This window comes from Thamnophis sirtalis, unplaced genomic scaffold (assembly GCF_051295495.1).
Source record: "Thamnophis sirtalis isolate CommonGarterSnake01/CBP01778 unplaced genomic scaffold, rThaSir2_p1.2 scaffold_2, whole genome shotgun sequence".
In the NCBI taxonomy this organism is placed as follows: domain Eukaryota; kingdom Metazoa; phylum Chordata; class Lepidosauria; order Squamata; family Natricidae; genus Thamnophis; species Thamnophis sirtalis.
In genome coordinates this window covers 119,879,816-119,898,274 of record NW_028261382.1, presented here as the reverse complement: position 1 = coordinate 119,898,274, position 18,459 = coordinate 119,879,816, and the positions used below count along the sequence as shown (strand labels likewise).

The 18,459-nt window shown below is 40.6% G+C and overlaps 1 protein-coding gene across 1 annotated transcript; it reads right to left on the bottom strand.

Moving 5' to 3' along the window:
- Positions 1 to 1,571: 1,571 nt before the first annotated feature.
- On the bottom strand, positions 1,572 to 18,312 carry KCNV1 (potassium voltage-gated channel modifier subfamily V member 1). The gene is made up of 4 exons (XM_087703848.1): positions 18,187 to 18,312; positions 13,558 to 14,071; positions 8,440 to 8,966; positions 1,572 to 2,457 (listed from the first exon to the last, which is right to left on the bottom strand). Exons 2-4 carry the CDS (start codon positions 14,037 to 14,039, stop codon positions 1,946 to 1,948), a joined length of 1,521 nt encoding a protein of 506 aa, XP_087559974.1. The 5' UTR covers positions 14,040 to 14,071; positions 18,187 to 18,312; the 3' UTR covers positions 1,572 to 1,945.
- Positions 18,313 to 18,459: the final 147 nt, after the last annotated feature.

Genomic DNA, 18,459 nt, shown 5'->3' with positions numbered 1-18,459 from the left:
GGTGGAAACACCAACAGATAAACTGCAAACATTCCTTAGCTTTCCCCCGCCCCTGCATCGTACAGAAAATTAAGATAGGTAAAGCATTCATAATACTGTGAATCAGTGGTGGGTTTCAAATTTTTTTAGAACCTCTTCTGTAGCTGTGGCCTGCTTTGTGGGAGTGGCTTGTTGGCCATGTGACTGAGTGGGAGTGACTTGGCAGTCATGTGACTGGGTGGGCATGGCCAACTTGTAAAATGTGGTGAAACTCACTTAACAACGCTCTTGCTTAGCAACCAAAATGTTGGCTCAGAAAGTCTGGCATTTGAAGCACGTAAGTCTTAAAGCTGTCAGGTTACAAGATCCTTGCACCCTAACCCTTTAGAAAAAACCCCCAGGGGTGTTCAAACTTGACAGCTTTAAGTCTTGTGGACTTCAACTCCCAGAATTCCTCCTCTTGCTCTTCATCTTGATAATGTGCGGACGGGCGCAGGGAGGGAGCTGGAACCGGTTCTAAACGGCACTGTAGATTTGTGGAACCTCCTCTATAGAAGAGGTTAGAACTGGCAGGAACCCACCCCTGCTGTGAATGGTATATTCATTCAAAATTGCTTTACAAAGGAACTCAGTTCACTTGCTATAGACAGAAGCAAAGTTACTTCTTTGTTTGGCTTTGTTTGCTTTTGAGACTTTTCACCTTTCTAGTAGACAGGAGAGGTTACCACTTGTGCAGGAACCCAAAGTGTATTGTACCATGAAGAATTGTGTCATCACAAATAGCCTCACCTGTTCAAGGTATTTTGTTGAAGCAAAGCAAGAATTTCTTTACACAGACATTTAAATATGAGCCAGCAGTGTGCAGCAACTGCCAAAAAAGCCAACACAGTTCTGCATAAACAGAGGGATAGAATCAAGATCACGTGAAGTGTTATTACCACTTTATAATGCCTTGGTAAGGCCACACTTGGAATAATGCATCCAGTTTTGGTCACCATGATGTAAAAAAGACGTGGAGACTCTAGAAAGAATGCAGAGAAGAGCAACAAAGATGATTAGGGGACTGGAGGCTAAAACATATGAAGAGCGGTTGCAGGAACTGTCTAGTTTAATGAAAAGGACTAGGGGTGACATGAAAGTGGTGTTCCAATATCTCAGGGGCTGCCACAAAGAAGAGGGACTCAAGCTATTCTCCAAAGCACCCAAGGGCAGGACAAGAAGCAATGGGTGGAAACTAATCAAGGAGAGAAGTAACCTAGAACTAAGGAGAAATTTCCTGATTGTTTAGAACAGTTAATCAGTGGAACAACTTGCCTCCAGAAGTTGTGAATGCTCCAACACTGGAAGTTTTTAAGAAGATATTGGATAAGCATTTGTCTGAAGGGGTGTAGGTTTTCCTGCAGATGCAAATGTTGACATCCCCATGAGTATTCTTTTGCTATGTCTGCTGCTACCTCTAGAATATGTTGCTTTTCAGTGATTGACTGTCTTCTGTTTTAGTAGTCTCTTTCTTTCTTTCTTTCTTTCTTTCTTTCTTTCTTTCTTTCTTTCTTTTATTTCAATTTCATATCAATGCAGCAATACACTTTTTTATATTGTTAATCTTTTATTCTTTTCATAATGGAATGAGCATAAAAGGGTTACAGCCAAAGAATGGAATTTTAATCCACTGGGATAGGTTTTTTCCCCCATTGTTTTCTAATGAAAGATGAAAACGTTAAAGAGAATCTGCATTTATGTACCCTGAGAGTATTTTTTCTTGTTTTGCTTTACTTTCTAATACACCTTTGGGCTATATTAATTGTTCATATGCTCAGCAACTTAGATAAGCATATTTGCACAGGGGAAAATAAAGAACAATTAACTTTGCATTCATTGTTGTTATTAAAGCTATTACCATCTTAGGCATCTCTCATACTGTGTGTGTGTGTTGTGTTTGTGTGTATGCATGTATGTGTGTGTGCCTTCAAAACCAAAACTCATCACCAGCGCTACTCCTGGTACTTGTTCTTTCTCGGCTTTTAAATTTCAACACATCCATTACACTTCGAGCATATACATCTCGCAAATTAATGTTGATATTAGAGTCACTCGACATATTCTTTGTGAGCTTCTTTAGGGCTTCCCTCTGGCGAAAGGCAGCTTCTTTTATCTTCAGGGTAAAATAGCAGGCAGAAAAGCGATCATTGATGATGGCAATCGGTAAAGCTAGGGCTAATATTCCAGATAATATGCACATAAAGGCCACAACCTTGCCAACAGTTGTATCCGGCCTAATGTCTCCATAGCCAACGGTTGTCATGGAGGTGGTAGCCCACCACCAAGCACAAGGCACACTTGTGAAGGTTGTGTCATGGATACCTTGCTCAACAAAGTATTCTATGGTGGAGAAGATGGAGATGCCCACAGAGAGGAAAAGGAGAAGCATGCCAACCTCTTCATAGCACTGTGTAATGGTCATCCCAAGGGAACGCAAACCTAAAACATAAAACAATATTTCAATTAGCAAGATATCCTCTTACTGCTATTCTTCTTGAGCAATGAACCAGAGTGGGAAGAAATGGCATCCATTCAATCAAATTATCTTTTCCATTAAGCAGCAAATGGAAGACTCCCTCTCTGATTTGGATTCTTCCAGCTATTTTGGGTTTTAACATTATCCTTCTCCAACTTGGCTAGTGTTCTGACCTAGGCTTCCCCAAAAAGCATGAGGCAGGGTCCCGGTCCTGACAAAACCCCTTTTATTAAATGAAAGTTAATTCTTCTCATTCACATTCAGCAAGGCCTGGCAAACAGTCTTTCAAAGGAATATTTGTGACCACAGACCTTATCTATCTTGGAAAGCTGCCATGTAAATATTTTCCAACTGAGGTGCTGTGCAAGGAAAGACTGGGCACAGAGTCTCTGAGATTCACAGACAGATCTTCACACTCCTGAAACAAATCTAATGACCGAACCAACAAATTGTTTCCTGCAATAGCCTACTCACCTTTCGCTCCTCTTTTATTTCCTATGGGAGGGGCCAATCACCTTTCACCTGTGAGTTTACTCCCAAGTCTGCCCTCATTTCTGAGTTGTTCTTTTCTTCTGACAGTTCTGCACATTCGCACACTGGAAACAAGCTCTAGCTGTTCCTCTGTCTCACTATGGTCTAGCTCTGTAGGCACCTGATCTCTGCTAGACAGCCTCGGCCCCATCTCTGCCTCAGAGTCCTCAGCCGAGCCTTTCCCAGCCTCCAGGAACTGGCCAATGCTCCTCCCCAGCCTCCTCACTGTCCAACTCTGCTGCCAGCTCTGCTGGCCACTATCGGGCCACAACAGCCAGGAATTCTGTGAATTGTAGATTTGGCACATCTACAGATGTCAACTTGGAGAAGTATAATGTAAAGTATCCATTTTGTCACCCTATTAAAAGAAGGTTGCCTTGAAGTCAACGTCAGTCCTAAGCTTCTCCAAATTGGATGCTCTCTAGAAGTGTGGACTTCAATTCCCAGAATTCTTAGCAATGGTGCGTCTGGAGTGGAAGTCTACACATCAGATTTTGTAAGGAACCACTTGATGTATCTGAAATCCTTTTCAATATGTGACTCCATAGCTATGCTATGTCTAGAGTTGAGGCTCCATAAAAAGGGTTCATTGAAATTATTATCTTACGGTTGTTGGTGGCTCATTAAGTGAATCATAAAGATTCATGAGCCTGATAATGTTATAAAAAAAGAGAGCTTTTTCCCTGACTCTTAGACAAAAGATTTAACATCTCAGGAAAAAACACATCAGCTTTTCCCAACTTTTAAAATCATATCCATCCACTTCTAACTTTAAATATATACATATATACCACACTTTTTAAATAAACTACACAACTGTAATAAGAAAAATGTGGCAAAAGTCAATGCTTAACAACAAAGAAATCTAACATTCTTTTATTCAAACAATACAAATATACATTGCCCTCAAATTCCTAATATAAAACAATTCTATTGCTGGTGTTCACATTATTGTTTTCGCTCAAGAAAGTAAGCGCACAACCACCGAGATGTCTCAGATTATCAAATGACCTGCATAAGGCCAAGGCACTGTTTTCCTTGACATTACTAAACTCAGTTCCCACCATTCTGCTTTCATAGTTAAAGCACAAAACAGATTCGGCTTTTATTATGCGTAGGCGACAGAGAGTGCTGAGGGGAAACAATTTCTTCCTATACAAGTACTTTTGCATAATCTGCATTTTCATATGCCTTTTAATAATGGCATCACACCACTAGCTCATATTTACAGAAGCTTTACTGGTTTGGAATTTATTCAAAAGTTGATAGAGGTCTTGCTTCACCACCAAGCTTCCCAGTTTTCCTTTTTCCTTTTAAATCTTCTTCCCAGCAAGAGTGTGATCATATGCTGGAAAGTAGAAGAATAAATATGAACCTTCCTTAACCTTCCCATCGATTCATTGCTGTGTTCTCATGAGAATAAATTTTCATCCACGCATGTTTATTTGATAACCAAGTAGGACTAATCCTCCTTGGGGAGACAGGGGACTTCCTGTTGAGAAGCACAGCAAGTAAACATTATCTTTTATAGCAGAATGGTATTATGCAGTGGGCCCGATAGGGGATGCAGGTTTACAGCTACTGAAATTCTCTCTGGATCAAGGAACGATCTTTGAGATAGCCCATGTGACTCCATACAGCCATTCCTTGTGAGTATTCCGCAGGAATTGTTTTGAAATTGACTTAGGAGTTCAGCAGTTGGGAGTTGAGGGAGCAACCCTCTTTACTCACATTCATGAGGTAGCCTTTTTAAAGGACATAAATGTTGATCCACTCTGATCTTTTAATCACTTTGAATTGGGTTTTTTTTTGGGGGGGGGGATATTAAGATCCTTTGGAATAACAAATATTACTGCAATTACTGGTTGAGTCACCACCTCATTAGAGAACGTATCTTTAATACAATTTTAAAAAATGTGGATATGTGTTTTTTTAATTTGTGCTGATAAATAAATAAAGGGAGACTAGTATAGATCTATTTCAAGCTATTTAGCTCTCATCAGCTAGCCATACCCTTACTGGGATTCGATCCTGTGCTGTATTGCATCTTAGGCAAACGTCTTCGCCATTAAGCCACAGGTCTCCTCCTTATCAGCTGAAGCCAGGGAAGAAGGTATATATTTAGTGTCACAACCCCTGGTAAGCCCCAATTAGGGAAGGAAGCTAACTGCTTCCATTATCTGTCAATCAGCTCATCACAAGAGTCCATCACGACAGAAACCCAATATTTTTACTGTTGCCTTTGTTATATTTGTGTTTTTTTTATTTGTGCTGATAAATAAATAAAGGGAGACTAGTATAGATCTATTTCAAGCTATTTAGCTCTCATCAGCTAGCACAAATATAACAAAGGCAACAGTAAAATAGTGCTTACCAGGGGTTGTGACACTATATATATATGGATCAAACAACCAAAGGTTGCTTAAATATTGATTTCGAAAGTTAATAATGGATTAAGGGTCTAAATGGAGTTAGAACGATAATCTTAAATTAATTGAATCCTTCTCATGGGAAGTTACAATTGTTTGAGTTTTCTGAAGTGAAAACAAGATATAATGGAACTTCAGAGAGTGGACACAAGGGAGCGAGAGGTTAATACAGATTACAATTTTAAAAAATTGAGCAAAATATCCTAACAATGAGACTTGGGATCAGAGGGGCTATTCAGCCGGTTCTCTCCAGTTCAGGCGAACCAGTAGCGGCGGCTGCGGGAAGCTCTGCCCACCCACCCCGACGAAATGCGTGAGCCCTGCACATGCGCAGAAGGCCGTGCACATGCGCAGACGCAGCACATGTGAGTAAAGCGAGCATGCACAAGTGTGTGTTTGCATTTGCGAACTGGTAGGGAAGATAAGTGAAACCCACCTCTGCTTGCGATGGATATTTATGAAAAATGGTCTTTGAAATTTTCTGCTAGTATAAAGAGGTGGAATGGTAAGGAAGTAAATGGCAAGATGTTTTATTGCCTAAAGAAGATATGCAATTGCTAAACCAGAAAAGAGATATGGTTATTTATTTTTTAAAGTATATATAAAAAAGGCCAGTTAAACTCTTGAAGAATTTTTTGAGAAGTGACCAAAAGAAGAACTTCTTAAGGAACAAATGATGAGGCTTTTGGATTTCATTTTCTAGTTAACTGAAGATAAATGGTGTGAAGAGAATATATGTTGTAAGTTAAACAATGGTGATAAATTAAATTGTCTGCTTTTGTTGTGAGAGTCAACTAGGCTAGTAACTAGATAAGGTACCAACTGATTGGCTCACATTTCCCTAGTCCCATCTCCTGACTAATAGTATCTACTTTTTGGTGTACTTAAATTCTATTTGCCAATGAAATTGTATTTGCCAATGATATCATGATTTTCTGACTGTAATCCTTTCAAACTCATTTCTTCAGCACAAATCCCTGCACTTGTTTTGGAAATTTTAATTCCAAATTCTATTTTTTCCCCTAATTTGCTTACATAATTTGGTAAATTGCTGCAGGCAGGTCAACTAATAATACTGGGGTTTTTGGACAAAAGGTTTACTTCAGACTCATTAACATTCATTGTATTAGAAGCAGAAAAACAAGCATAATGACACTGTTGTGAAAAGTATTTGGGAAGAGATCAGAGAGCAAAGGCAGGAACCACTTTTGCATATAGAACAGCCAGTGAGAAGGAATAGGTGGCCAATTAGAGGGAAAGATTTCTGCTTTTCATTCTGGGGGGCTCATGTCATTATATTATGTTTGTAAATTCCCTTTCACTATTGGTAATCCAAGACCTTGGATAGAAGAGATGCAGCTTCTGGTGCTACCAGTACTTACTTCCTTAAGATAAACTATTACATTCTGAGGAAGGGGGGAAATGGAGCTGATTGGAATAATGGCAAACCATTGAGTCTTTGACAAGTGTTGTCCAAATTAAATGACTGCGACAAGCTTAGCTTGTTGCCAGAAGATCTTCCAAATGGGTAGACCAGGGGTAGTCAACCTTTTTATACCTACTGCCCACTTTTGTATCTCTGTTAGTAGTAAAATTTTCTAACCGCCCACCGGTTCCACAGTAATGGTGATTTATAAAGTAGGGAAGTAACTTTACTTTATAAAATTTATAAAACAGAGTTACAGCAAACCCCTACCGCCCACCATGAAAGCTGGAACGCCCACTAGTGGGCAGTAGGGACCAGGTTGACTACCACTGGGGTAGACTGTTCAAACCTATTTGTGGTTCAGCTGCAGAATTCTTGTGACTCTTAATCTTTACTGACCATATCCCAGCTAAAGGTAAAGGTAAAGTTTCCCTTAAACACATATGTGCTAGTCGTTCCTGACTCTAGGGGGCGGTGCTCATCTCCGTTACAAAGCCGAAGACCCAGCGCTGTACAAAGTTGTCTCCGTGGTCATGTGGCTGGGATGACTAAATGCAGAAGGCGCATGGAACACTGTTACCTTCCCACCAAAGTGGTCCCTATTTTTTTACTTGCATTTTTACGTGCTTTTGAACTGCCAGATTTGCAGAAGCTGGGATACGTAATGGGAGCTCACTCTGTTACGTGGCACTAGGGATTAGAACTGCTGAACTGCCAACATTTCTGACTGACAAGCTCAGCATCTTAGCCACTGAGCCACCACACCCCACATATCCCAGCTAGTTAAGTTATTTCTTGTACCAATAAAGGATAATATTGGTAGCTCGGGACAGAAATGATGTGTACTTGTTTTTTTTGCAGATGTTTCATTACCCAAACTAGATAACATCAATAGTGCTAGTGCTAATGTTGATGATGTTACCTAGCTTGGGTAATGAAACATTTGCAAGGAAACAACCAAGCTTAGAGAATAGCAAGGACCCTTTACTTATCCCTTGCCTTGGGAATAAATTCAGAGAAAGAAATAGGCATGCCAGCTGAGATTTGCACCCACCATAATCGGACAGGTTGATCTTGTTGCTTGGGATGGAAACCTATTTTCACTAAAAATAGGTGGCTTAAACCTCTGAAGGAACCTCCAATTCAACTTGGCCTGACCCTCCCACCCCCCCAAAAACACCCAACCATAAAACTAGTTTATAAAGTCCAGCCTCGGAGCATTTCAAGTAAATTCATTAGAAGTTTTTTTTGGGGGGGAATAAAACAATGTTTGCATTGGCTATCCCAATGAAAAGTCAAAACTAAGATTCTCCAAATCATGGTTGCCTTATAGGTGCTTAAAAACTGAAGAAGTTTCTTGGATAAGAAGCAAAATGTTTTAAAGGAAATAAACAAAGTCCAATTGCCATTTGGAAAAGCACCGGTGAATTGGAATAGTACAAGTGCAAGCAGCGTTTGGGAATCTTACCTATCTTGTAATTCAGTTTTTTAATTCATCCCCTCCATTCCCTGAAGTCCCCCAAGAAGAATGAGAGGCTTCCAACACCACATAGATTTACCTGTTGAATGCCTGCCCAACTTCAACATGCGCAGACCCCTCAGCAACCTCAGCACTTGCACAATACTTCCTATGTTTTCCAGCTCCTGGGAGCTGTGTTCTCCCCGTAAACTCTCCACCAACAATGTGATGTAGAAGGGCAAAATGGCCAGAAGGTCTATGATATTTGCTATGTTCTTTAAAAAGCGGCACCGGTTTCTCACACAGAGAAAGCGCAACAAAAATTCTCCTGTGAACCAAGCAATACACACATACTCCAGGACATCAAGTAGCTGGACTGGCATCCAGGTCAATTCCACTGAAATCAGAGCCATGTTGGCAATCGAAATGATGACAAAAATCATGGAGATTGTGCCAAAAGTCCTGGCAGCGACAGAAGAAGTAGGTTTTTCTAAGACTTCCCATAGCTTTTGTCTGGTGGTAGAACACAGACTTCCAGAGAAATCTTCTTCCTCAACTTGGGTCTCCAATTGTTCAGAATCTTTCTTGATATCCAAAGTTTCACTCAGTTCTTTCCTTCTGAAGTACCTGTGTAGGGCAGTCATATATTAGTATTACACCACTGGAAGTCAATATGTAAAATCAGTAGAAAACATTTTGAGATATCTATTTCTGGGTTCACCGACAACACCGCGAAGCCCTTATACGCGGCGACATAAGCGCGAAGGGCTAATCCGCGGCGTCGGAAGCGCTAAACGAAATGCGACCCTACCGTGCCAACATAAGCGCGGAGGGCAAATCCGCACCTTCCCAAGCGATTAGCAAAATGCGACCCTAAACCTAACCCTAAACCAAACCCCTAAACCTAACCCTAACCCCTAAACCTAACCCTAACCCTAACCCTAAACCTAACCCTAACTTTTATTTACATTTCACTGTTTCAAAACATTCAAAATACAAAAAACTTTCTTCCTTCGCGCTTTCGTCGTCGCGCTGATATCGACACGGTAATGTGGGCGCACTAATGATGACGCGTACTTGTTGGCGCTTATTTGTCGCTGCTATTTTGACGAGGGCGGTTTTGTCAGGCAACGCTATTTCTGAACTCCCCTGGCAGGCAATGCTACTAGTGTCAAACTCCAGGCCTGGGGGGTGGTGGTTTCTGATCTGGCCCATGGGGTGCTGAGATCTGGCTGCAGGGCTGCCCTGAAAACAGCCAGTGGTGTCTTTTCCAGAAAAAATGGAGCTCAGGAGGGCCATGGCTGGACCTCCCAAGTTCTGTTTTTGCTGGCAGAGGGTTTCAGGAGGCCATCACAGAGGAAAACAGAGCTTGGGAGCCTGTTTTCACTGGCAGAGCCCTCAGGCCACCACAGGCACCCCCGATACAAGTGATGTTGAGCTGGCCACACCCACCCTGGCCCCATGAAGTCAAACACAACCTTGATGCAGCCCTCAATGAAAACAAATTTGACATCCCTGTTCTAGAGTCTGTTAATGGTGGGAGGCGGGCCAAGATTACCTTTGGAAATGAATCCTGGATTAATTTTCTCAAAGAATTCCTTCTCTCATTATAAACCAAGCTGGACAACAAAAAGAGGCACAGATTGTTCAGAGATCTTGAAGAAAGAACCAGTAACTTCTAACAAGTGTTTTGGAGAAAGAGCAGGAAGAAAATTCCCAAGCAACAGCATACTCAACTTGAATAACAAGTGGGGTGTTAAGATTATATATTTTGAAGCTCAATTGCAAAATAGGATTGTTATCCTCATGCAGCTGGGCCGCATTTGAGAGTCATCATAAATGTAATTAAGTCTTGATAAGGGAAGAATTCAATTTAGTTCTTTACATAATTCACCATAAACTCACTTATCGAAATAAATACAGACACCATACGCTTAATCACAGGGATTGCTCCACAATACCACTGAAAATGATGTGGGGAAGTTGTGACACACAATTGAGAAAGAAAATGTAGGGAATTTTCCCCCCACCCATATTACATATGCAATTTCAGATCTAATTTTACCACGTCAAGTTGCTCCAGTACAGGATAATTCTGATAAGGATTAATGTGGAATAATTTCAGGGAGAAATAAAAATTGAGTTGCCATAAAACTAACACCCTGCCATTGTGTAACTTGAGTTGGAATAAAGGCTGATCATTCATCAAGGCAATATCCCTGTCAAACATCCAAATTTGCTTTAGAATACCTACATGCGACTCATCAGTGGGAGTTTTTGCATTTCAGAGGACATTCCCTGAATTTTAATAACATTTTTGTGACTTTACTTGGGTTCCTTTGGGTTTATATGTTGCTTTCCCCCCCCCCCCCAAATATCAACATTGACTTGGTTTTAAGATGGTATTTTCCAATAGCTGTTTACTGTATTTATGGGTTTGGTTTTATTTTCCCCTATATATTATTATAGGGAGCCATGTGAAGTTTCTGCTTAAAGAAACAGTGGTCATTTCAAATGAACAATTGAAACATAGAGGTAGAGAATAACATTCACATGTGGAGTAAGAATTAACGTTGATAGTTTCGATAGAAACATAATTTAACTCAGTGGTTAATATCATTTTTTTCCATCAAGATTCCGTTCTAGGAGAAAACTGATGGAACTATATTTCATGCCAGTAGTACACTGAGGTGAAGGGATAAATTGCTCTTACCAAATATTTGAATTGCTTGCTCACAAAGGATTTCTTAAATAAGGATGAAGATTACCCACCCTTGATTAATCTCATAGTCTAAAATACCAACAAGTTTTTTTAATCTTTATTTGTATAAAGCAGGAGTGTCAAACTCGATTTCATTGAAGGCCGCTTCAGGGTTGTGTTGGACCTCAGGGGGTTGGGATGGGCATGGCCAGCTCAACATCAAACATGTTGGGGGCGCCTGTGGTGGCCTGAGTGTTCTGCCAGTGAAATCAGGCTCCCGAGTGCCATTTTTTGGCTGTGATGGCCTCCTGCAACCCTCTGCCAGTGAAAATGGAGCTCTGTTTTTGCTGGCAGAGGCACCATGGGCTGGTCCTTTGCTGTTTCCAGAGCAGCCCCACAGGCCAGATTTAAGCAGCACATGGACTGCATGGGTCTTGAGTTTGACACCCCTGGTATAGTCCTTAAATCTGTTTTTAAAGACAGAGAATGTGATGGTCAAGAGAGGAATTGTGGGTAGAAGACCTTTCCCACTGTTTTCAAATCATAGTGAGTCGTTTCTGGGCTACTTCCAATCTTTCTAGTCTGAGAAAACTTACCGTATTTATCAGACTATAAGATATACTGGAGAAAAAGATGCATAAAGGTTTTGAAGAGGTAAATTTAAAAAAAAAATGTTTTTGCCTTCCCTGGCATGCAGGAGCACTCTGTAGGTCTCCCAAATCCTCCGCACATCCCGATTTTTTGGTGAAAAATGGGCATGCAGAGAGTTTGAGAGGCCTGCAAAGTGCTCCCGGGGGCCGGGTAGGGCAAAAATGCAATGCGTGGGGGGTTTGAGAGACAAAAACGGGGCATGCAAAGGGTGTGGGAGGCCTGTTGAGTGCTCCTGGGGGCTTGGGAGGGCAAAAACAGCCCTGTTTTTGTGAAAAATGGGCCCATTTTTTGCTCGTCTTTTCCCTCCCCAGCACCCACGAGCACATTGCACACCTCCCAAACCCTCTGTATATCCATATTTACGAAAAACTGGATGCTCGGGGCGGGGTTTTGGGTGGGCAAAAATGCTGTATTCGGTATATAAGATGCACCCAGATTTTCACCCTCTTTTTTGGGGGAAAAAGATGCGTCTTATACTCTGAAAAATACTGTTTTTTTTCAAAACTCACTACTGACTTGTGAAAAACCTGAATCATAATTTTAATTCCATGCCAGCAGCCCAAGACAAAAAGGTTTGTCAGAATGAACTGTATAATATTGTGCATGGGAATCAGCCTTGAATCTGGACCAGTCCTGCAGTTTTCCTGGCAACAATTTCTGTAGTGGTTTGCCATTGCTTTCTTCCTAAGTCTAATGGAGAGCGACTGGCCCATCTCAGAAGATTCATGGTTTCCTGGCTTCTACACCAGTGCTTATAGCTGCTAACTAGCCCATATTTTCTCTCTGTAAACCTTAAAATCAGGGGTGGCCTCCTGGGGATTCACAGGAGAACCTCTAGCTAAGATTCTGTGCAGTTCGAGCAACCTCCAAATCCCACTCCTGGCCCCTCTGCCCCTCCTGCCCCACCCAGCCCAACCCAGGTGGCCTATTTTGGATGCAGCTAAGTGCAGGGCACACAGGGAGGCTCCGGAAGGCTGAAAAATGGGCCTAACGGAAGTTAGGGAAGGCCAGAAACAGGTCCGTTTCCGGCCTCCACAGGCTCCATTATCGCCCTCCTGGAGGCTCGAGAAAAGCCTCCAAAGCCCGGGGAGGGCAAAAATTCCCCACCGCTACAGGAGGCTGACTAGGCCACGCCCACTGTGGCCACGCCCACCCAGCAACTGGGCAGAGAACCCCTTGCTAAAATGTTTGAAGCCCACCTCTGCTTAAAATACTATATATTCAAGCACTAAAATGCAATTAAAACTTTCTAACATGAGCTAGGCACTTTCAATTCTAGCTGATGACCTATGGGCCCGATTGATGTATCAGAGATTCACTACCCTTGTTTTACCACATAGCATATGACAAAATATATAAACACTTTCTTAATAGACCAGCTTTCCCTGTTCCCAACATAACCTGTGGAATTGTGTGGGCCACCACTTTCCCTCTTGAAAGTTAGAATTAATTCTGAGAAAAATCTAATTTTATTTCAGATTTTGTTTACCATGTTCATCTACCACAACAATTTTAAAAAAACATCTGGATTTATTACAGAAATATTACATGTATCCCTCAGAAAGGGCTCTAGGCTTAATTAACATTTTTCTGCCTCTATTCATTAGCAAATCTGAAGGGTTGAACTTACCCGGTCTGCTCCCCCATATTTTAAACTTATTGCTTTTCTTTCCCATTACCACTAACTCATTACAGTTGTAATATGCCTGTTGCTATATTGTCTAGGGAGGAGGCGATTGTGCTGAACCAACCACTTGTGTAATGTTTCTCTAATTTGTGTTAACTTTGCCTTCACATCTTCCTACAAGCGAATTAACTAAGCCACTCGGATGGATTTCTGTCCCCCCACCCCAAAAAATTGCTCACCTGTCCCTGCAGCAGGAATCAATCATGAGCTCATCCAGTCCCCAATATTGGATCTCCTGCAGGAAGGAAAGCGCACACAGCTGATCCATTACATGTAGCCTGCCAGTTTGGTAATAGTTATGGACGTAACTGAAGGCTTGAGAGTTCCGATCAAAAAAATATTCATTCTCCATCAAGTTGGCATCATCACAAAGGTCCAAAAGGCTGGAGGCAACATCCCGGGCAGCTGAAACCATTACTGCTAGCTTGCCCAGCCGAGTGTCTGGATAGCAACAAAGCTTCTTCTGGGACAGCACAAAGCGGGCACCTCCAACGTTGACAGTCATGCAGTCCACGGATGGAGCTACGTGCTGTAGCAAAGATCCCGGCCCTTCCTCGCTATAGAAGACACTGGAATCCGAAGAATCAAAGGATGTGCTCTCACCTAATTCCTCTCCAGAGGCCCCAGAAGAAAGGGACAAGCAGCAAGGAGATGACTTCATCCTTCAGCTCCAGCAGCAGTTTTTTTGGTTTCCTACAGAAAAGTGTTAAGTTAATGACGAAAGCTGATATCGGAGTTAAAGGAATGAAATCAAAATGTTCTCAGAATATCCTAAGGATCAGGGCTATAACCATTATATATATAACCAATATATATATATATATATATATATATATATATATATATATATATATATATATATATATATATATATATATATATATATATATATATATATATATATATATATATATATATATATATATATATATATATATATATATTTAAAGTCACAACCCGTGGTATGCCCAAATATGGGAGGAAGGTCACACTTCCATTCTCTGTCCTTCGGCTCGTCACAAGAGACCATCCAGACAGAAACCCAGTATTTTTTACTGTTGCCTTTTTGTTACATTTGTTATATTTATGCTGATAAATAAATATATATACCTTTCACCCTGGCCTCGCTGATAAGGAGTCGAGCCCTGTAGCTCAATGGTTAACACATCTGCCTAAGAGGCAATAGAGCACAGGTTCGATTCCCAGCAAGGGTGTGGCTAGCTGATGAGAGCTAAATAGCTTGAAATAGATCTATACTAGTCTCCCTTTATTTATTTATCAGCATAAATATAACTAACCCCCGGTATGCCCAAATATGGGAGGAAGATCACTACTTCCATTCTCTGTCCTTCGGCTCGTCACAAGAGACCATCCAGACAGAACCCAATATTTTTTTTTACTGTTGCCTTTTTGTTACATTTGTTACATTTGTGCTGATAAATAAATAAAGGGAGACTAGTATAGATCTATTTCAAGGTAATTAGCTCTCATCAGCTAGCCATACCCTTACTTGGAATCGAGCCTGTGCTCAATATATATATATGGAAATGCATAGTAAAATTCAAACAAAAACATTCAGGTTTTTGAGTCTGAATTTTGTGGATGCAGAATGTTGGTGAGCTTGGCAGAGGATAGACCGGTAAATGTTTGAAACCAGTCGTGGAGCTGAGAGCAACCCAGTATAAAAGTTATTTATGTGAATCTTTTCAACAGTATTGAAAAAGAATTGTATCTGTGGTTTAAACCGCAGATTTATCTATCTTTTTGTACCTCTTTTTTATTTTCAATGTTGCAGAAAAGGTCCTTTGTGGTTTTAAACCCCAGATTTTTCACATTTTCAGCACTCTCCCTCATCATTTCCCAATTTCCAGTTTTGTTGAAAAGGTCATCAATAAAAGCATTCTGCCCTGGGTGACACCATCTGGAGGGTACCAGGCAATGCTGTTCTAAATCATAGAGGAAGCCTACATAGTTATACCTCATGTAGATATTCAACTCAAGGGAGACTTGGATTCAACTTCAACTCCAACTCTGGAATCCCAAAGGTGCTTTTTCCAAAAGGCAACTGGACTTTCTTAAAAAAAACAAAACATTTCGCTTCTCATCCAAGAAGCTTCTTCAGTTTTTTTCAGCTTCTTGGATGAGAACGAAACATTTTCAAAGAAAAAAAAGAGAAAAAGTCCAATTGCCTTTTGGATAAAACATTTTTAGGACAACCATGACCTAAATGATTGAAAATTTTCATAGACATCCAACTCTGGAAGTTCTGTAGGTGACTCTGGACCAGTGATGAATTCTCAGCCAATCCACCCCAAACAACAGTTGTGATGAAAAAAGGAAGTATACCATATGTCATCTTGAGATCCTGATGGGAACTTAGGATAATGTCAAGTTTCTAACTGCAGCATGTGATCAAGGAGGCTTGATTGACAGAGAGTCTCACTATTAATGTCCAGAAAAAAGGCTGATATTACAGACTCTGGGAATCTAGACAGATGCAATTCAATTATAAATTTTTAGTGAATACATTAAGGCACAATCTGTGTGAGTTCCTTGATCCTTTTTCTCATAGACTTCCTAATGAATGGAGTGGAGTCTCACTTAAGAGAAACGGTTGAAATGCCCATCTGGTTCTCATCTGCCATGAATTTGAATACCTTCTTTTTCTTTCCTGACTTCAAGAATGTCCCAAATCTAACACATAAAATATGAATGGGATGCTTAAGATAGAAAAAGCAAGGCCAATGAATCACTAATCACTTCATCATCAATTGTAATTATGTAGCTTTGATATGTTTTCAATGGATCTTTTGTTGACAGATGCTGAGATCCCCAAATGCTTCTTTTTAAGTAACAACACTTTTTATATACCCTTGGAAATACTTTCTCTCATCTAAATTGTTTTCTTTTATATATGCAATCAGGTTTTTACTCAGATTTCCCTAGCAAATGACCACCCATTCAATCATCACCTGCCTTCCCTATTCCATAATGTTCGTGCACTGCGAACATTTATAAAAAAAAACTACAGATACAGATTAACAGAGTTGGAAGGGACCTTGTAGGTCATCTAGTCCAACCCGCCCACCAGACCCTACAACATTTTTGACAGATGGCAATCCATTCTCTTCTTCAAAGCTTATTCCTTATCTAACCAAAATGGACAATTATTACCTTGATTATTATTCTGAATAATAGATACTTTGTAAAATTATAAAAAAGCAATCATATCCTTGATTGGGGCAGGGAGTGGTCAGGTCTGGAATCCAAATATCATAGTTAAGTTCAATCAAAATGGTGTGTGATTATTTTTGAATTCTTAAGAACTCTTTAACAGGCATAATGATGAGGGGAGGGAGGTGGGAATTCCAAAAATCGGGCTAATTATTTTAAGCTAGGAGATCCACAAACTGAAATTACTCATGTTATCCTTGATATACAGTACTACTGAAGAAAAACCACAAGGTATGGCCTTCAATAATTATTCAAATCTCAATAGATCTACTATTTCCTTTAAAATTGCTTAAACATATTTAAAATGTGGCATTGAGCATTGACTTAATTTGAAGCATCTTACATTTCTTCTGTAATAAGGACAATTTTCTTTCCATGGAACTTAAACAAAACTGCAACCCTATGCTCACTTATCGGAGAGTAAGTCCTATGGAACATATAGGGATTCCCTTACCAGTAATGTGAGCAGGATCTTTATTGCTCTAAGAAGAGTTTGCATTTACATTAAGGGTGCTGATAAAATTGGCTCATTTATTTTTAATTAGTAGTTCAATTCTCTATCTCCTTTTGTGCATGTTGTCATCACAAGCCATTCTTTTACCGAGCTTTAATATGCCTTGCCTGCATTAGGCAATTTTTTTCCAATTAGAAAAAAACTATTATATGCTTGATGAAAATAATGTCAATAATGTCTCTTTCCATTCATGCAGCTTTTAATCATACTCATTAATTATAATGAGTAAAAGAAAATAACAGACGTTCTGTATCTTTTATTTTTTCTTAATTTTTGGTAAAAATGAAGACTAGTAACTGGTCTGCACAGAGTATTACAATTTTATCTCAGACAACAGCAAAATCATCTAATACCTCTGGCTGCATAAGCCCTTATTGATCCAGAGACAACAAAGTCCAATGCATGTTTCCTTGGAAGCCCAATCTCTTGACCTTAACACTTTGCAAGTGTGCAAAGAGGATTTCAGTCTGTGAAACAGATGCATCAATTCCATTTTAAAAATGTGACAGAAGTTGCTTTAAACTGATGTTTAAGAACTCTTAAAAAAAAAACCAAAAGTCATGCCAGAGACCAGAGAATGCTATAGTTATATGTTATTGCAACTGATGGTGTATTTTGCCCTCAGAAGTGAATATCACTGAGCACTCTACGGCTTACTACTGAACAAGCTTGCCACTATCAGTATAATATAAATACAGACGAACTGAGATATGAAAAAAATAAATGCCCAAAGCATTATAGAGAATAAGAAGGAAGAAAAAGAGAGAGAGGAGGGGAGGGAAAGAGGGAGGAAACAAGGAAGGAAACAAAGAAACAAGGAAGGAAACAAGAAAGAAAACAAGGACACAAGGAAAAGAAGGAAAAGAAGGAAACACACAAGGAAAAGAAGGAAACAAGGAAAAGGAAGGAAGGAAACAAGGAAAGGAAGGAAGGAAGAAAACAAGGGAGGGAGAAGGAGAAAGACAAAAAGAGAGCGAAAGGTGACACACTTTTACTCCAACTACTAAAGGGCAGACTTTCCCATCCAAAGCTGAGAAGCGCAACGGGACTCCCAACTCACCTGCTTCCCTTTTACGGGCCAGGACATCTGGGCTGCTGCGATCAAGCGGCTGCCCCTTTGCCCGGCTCGCTTTCCCTAACTCTCCTCCAAAATCTTGCCTTTTCCTCTGGCTTGCAGAGCGCTTCGCCGGGCGCCCGCTTCCCACCGCCGACCCCTCCAGCTCTCAACTTGGAGAGATCGGTGTTCCAATGGAACGTCTGGTTTGGTCACGTGTGCACGCGCGATTCCCACCCCCCCCCCAACTCCGAGGGAGCGGGAGGAGGGGGCGCTTTT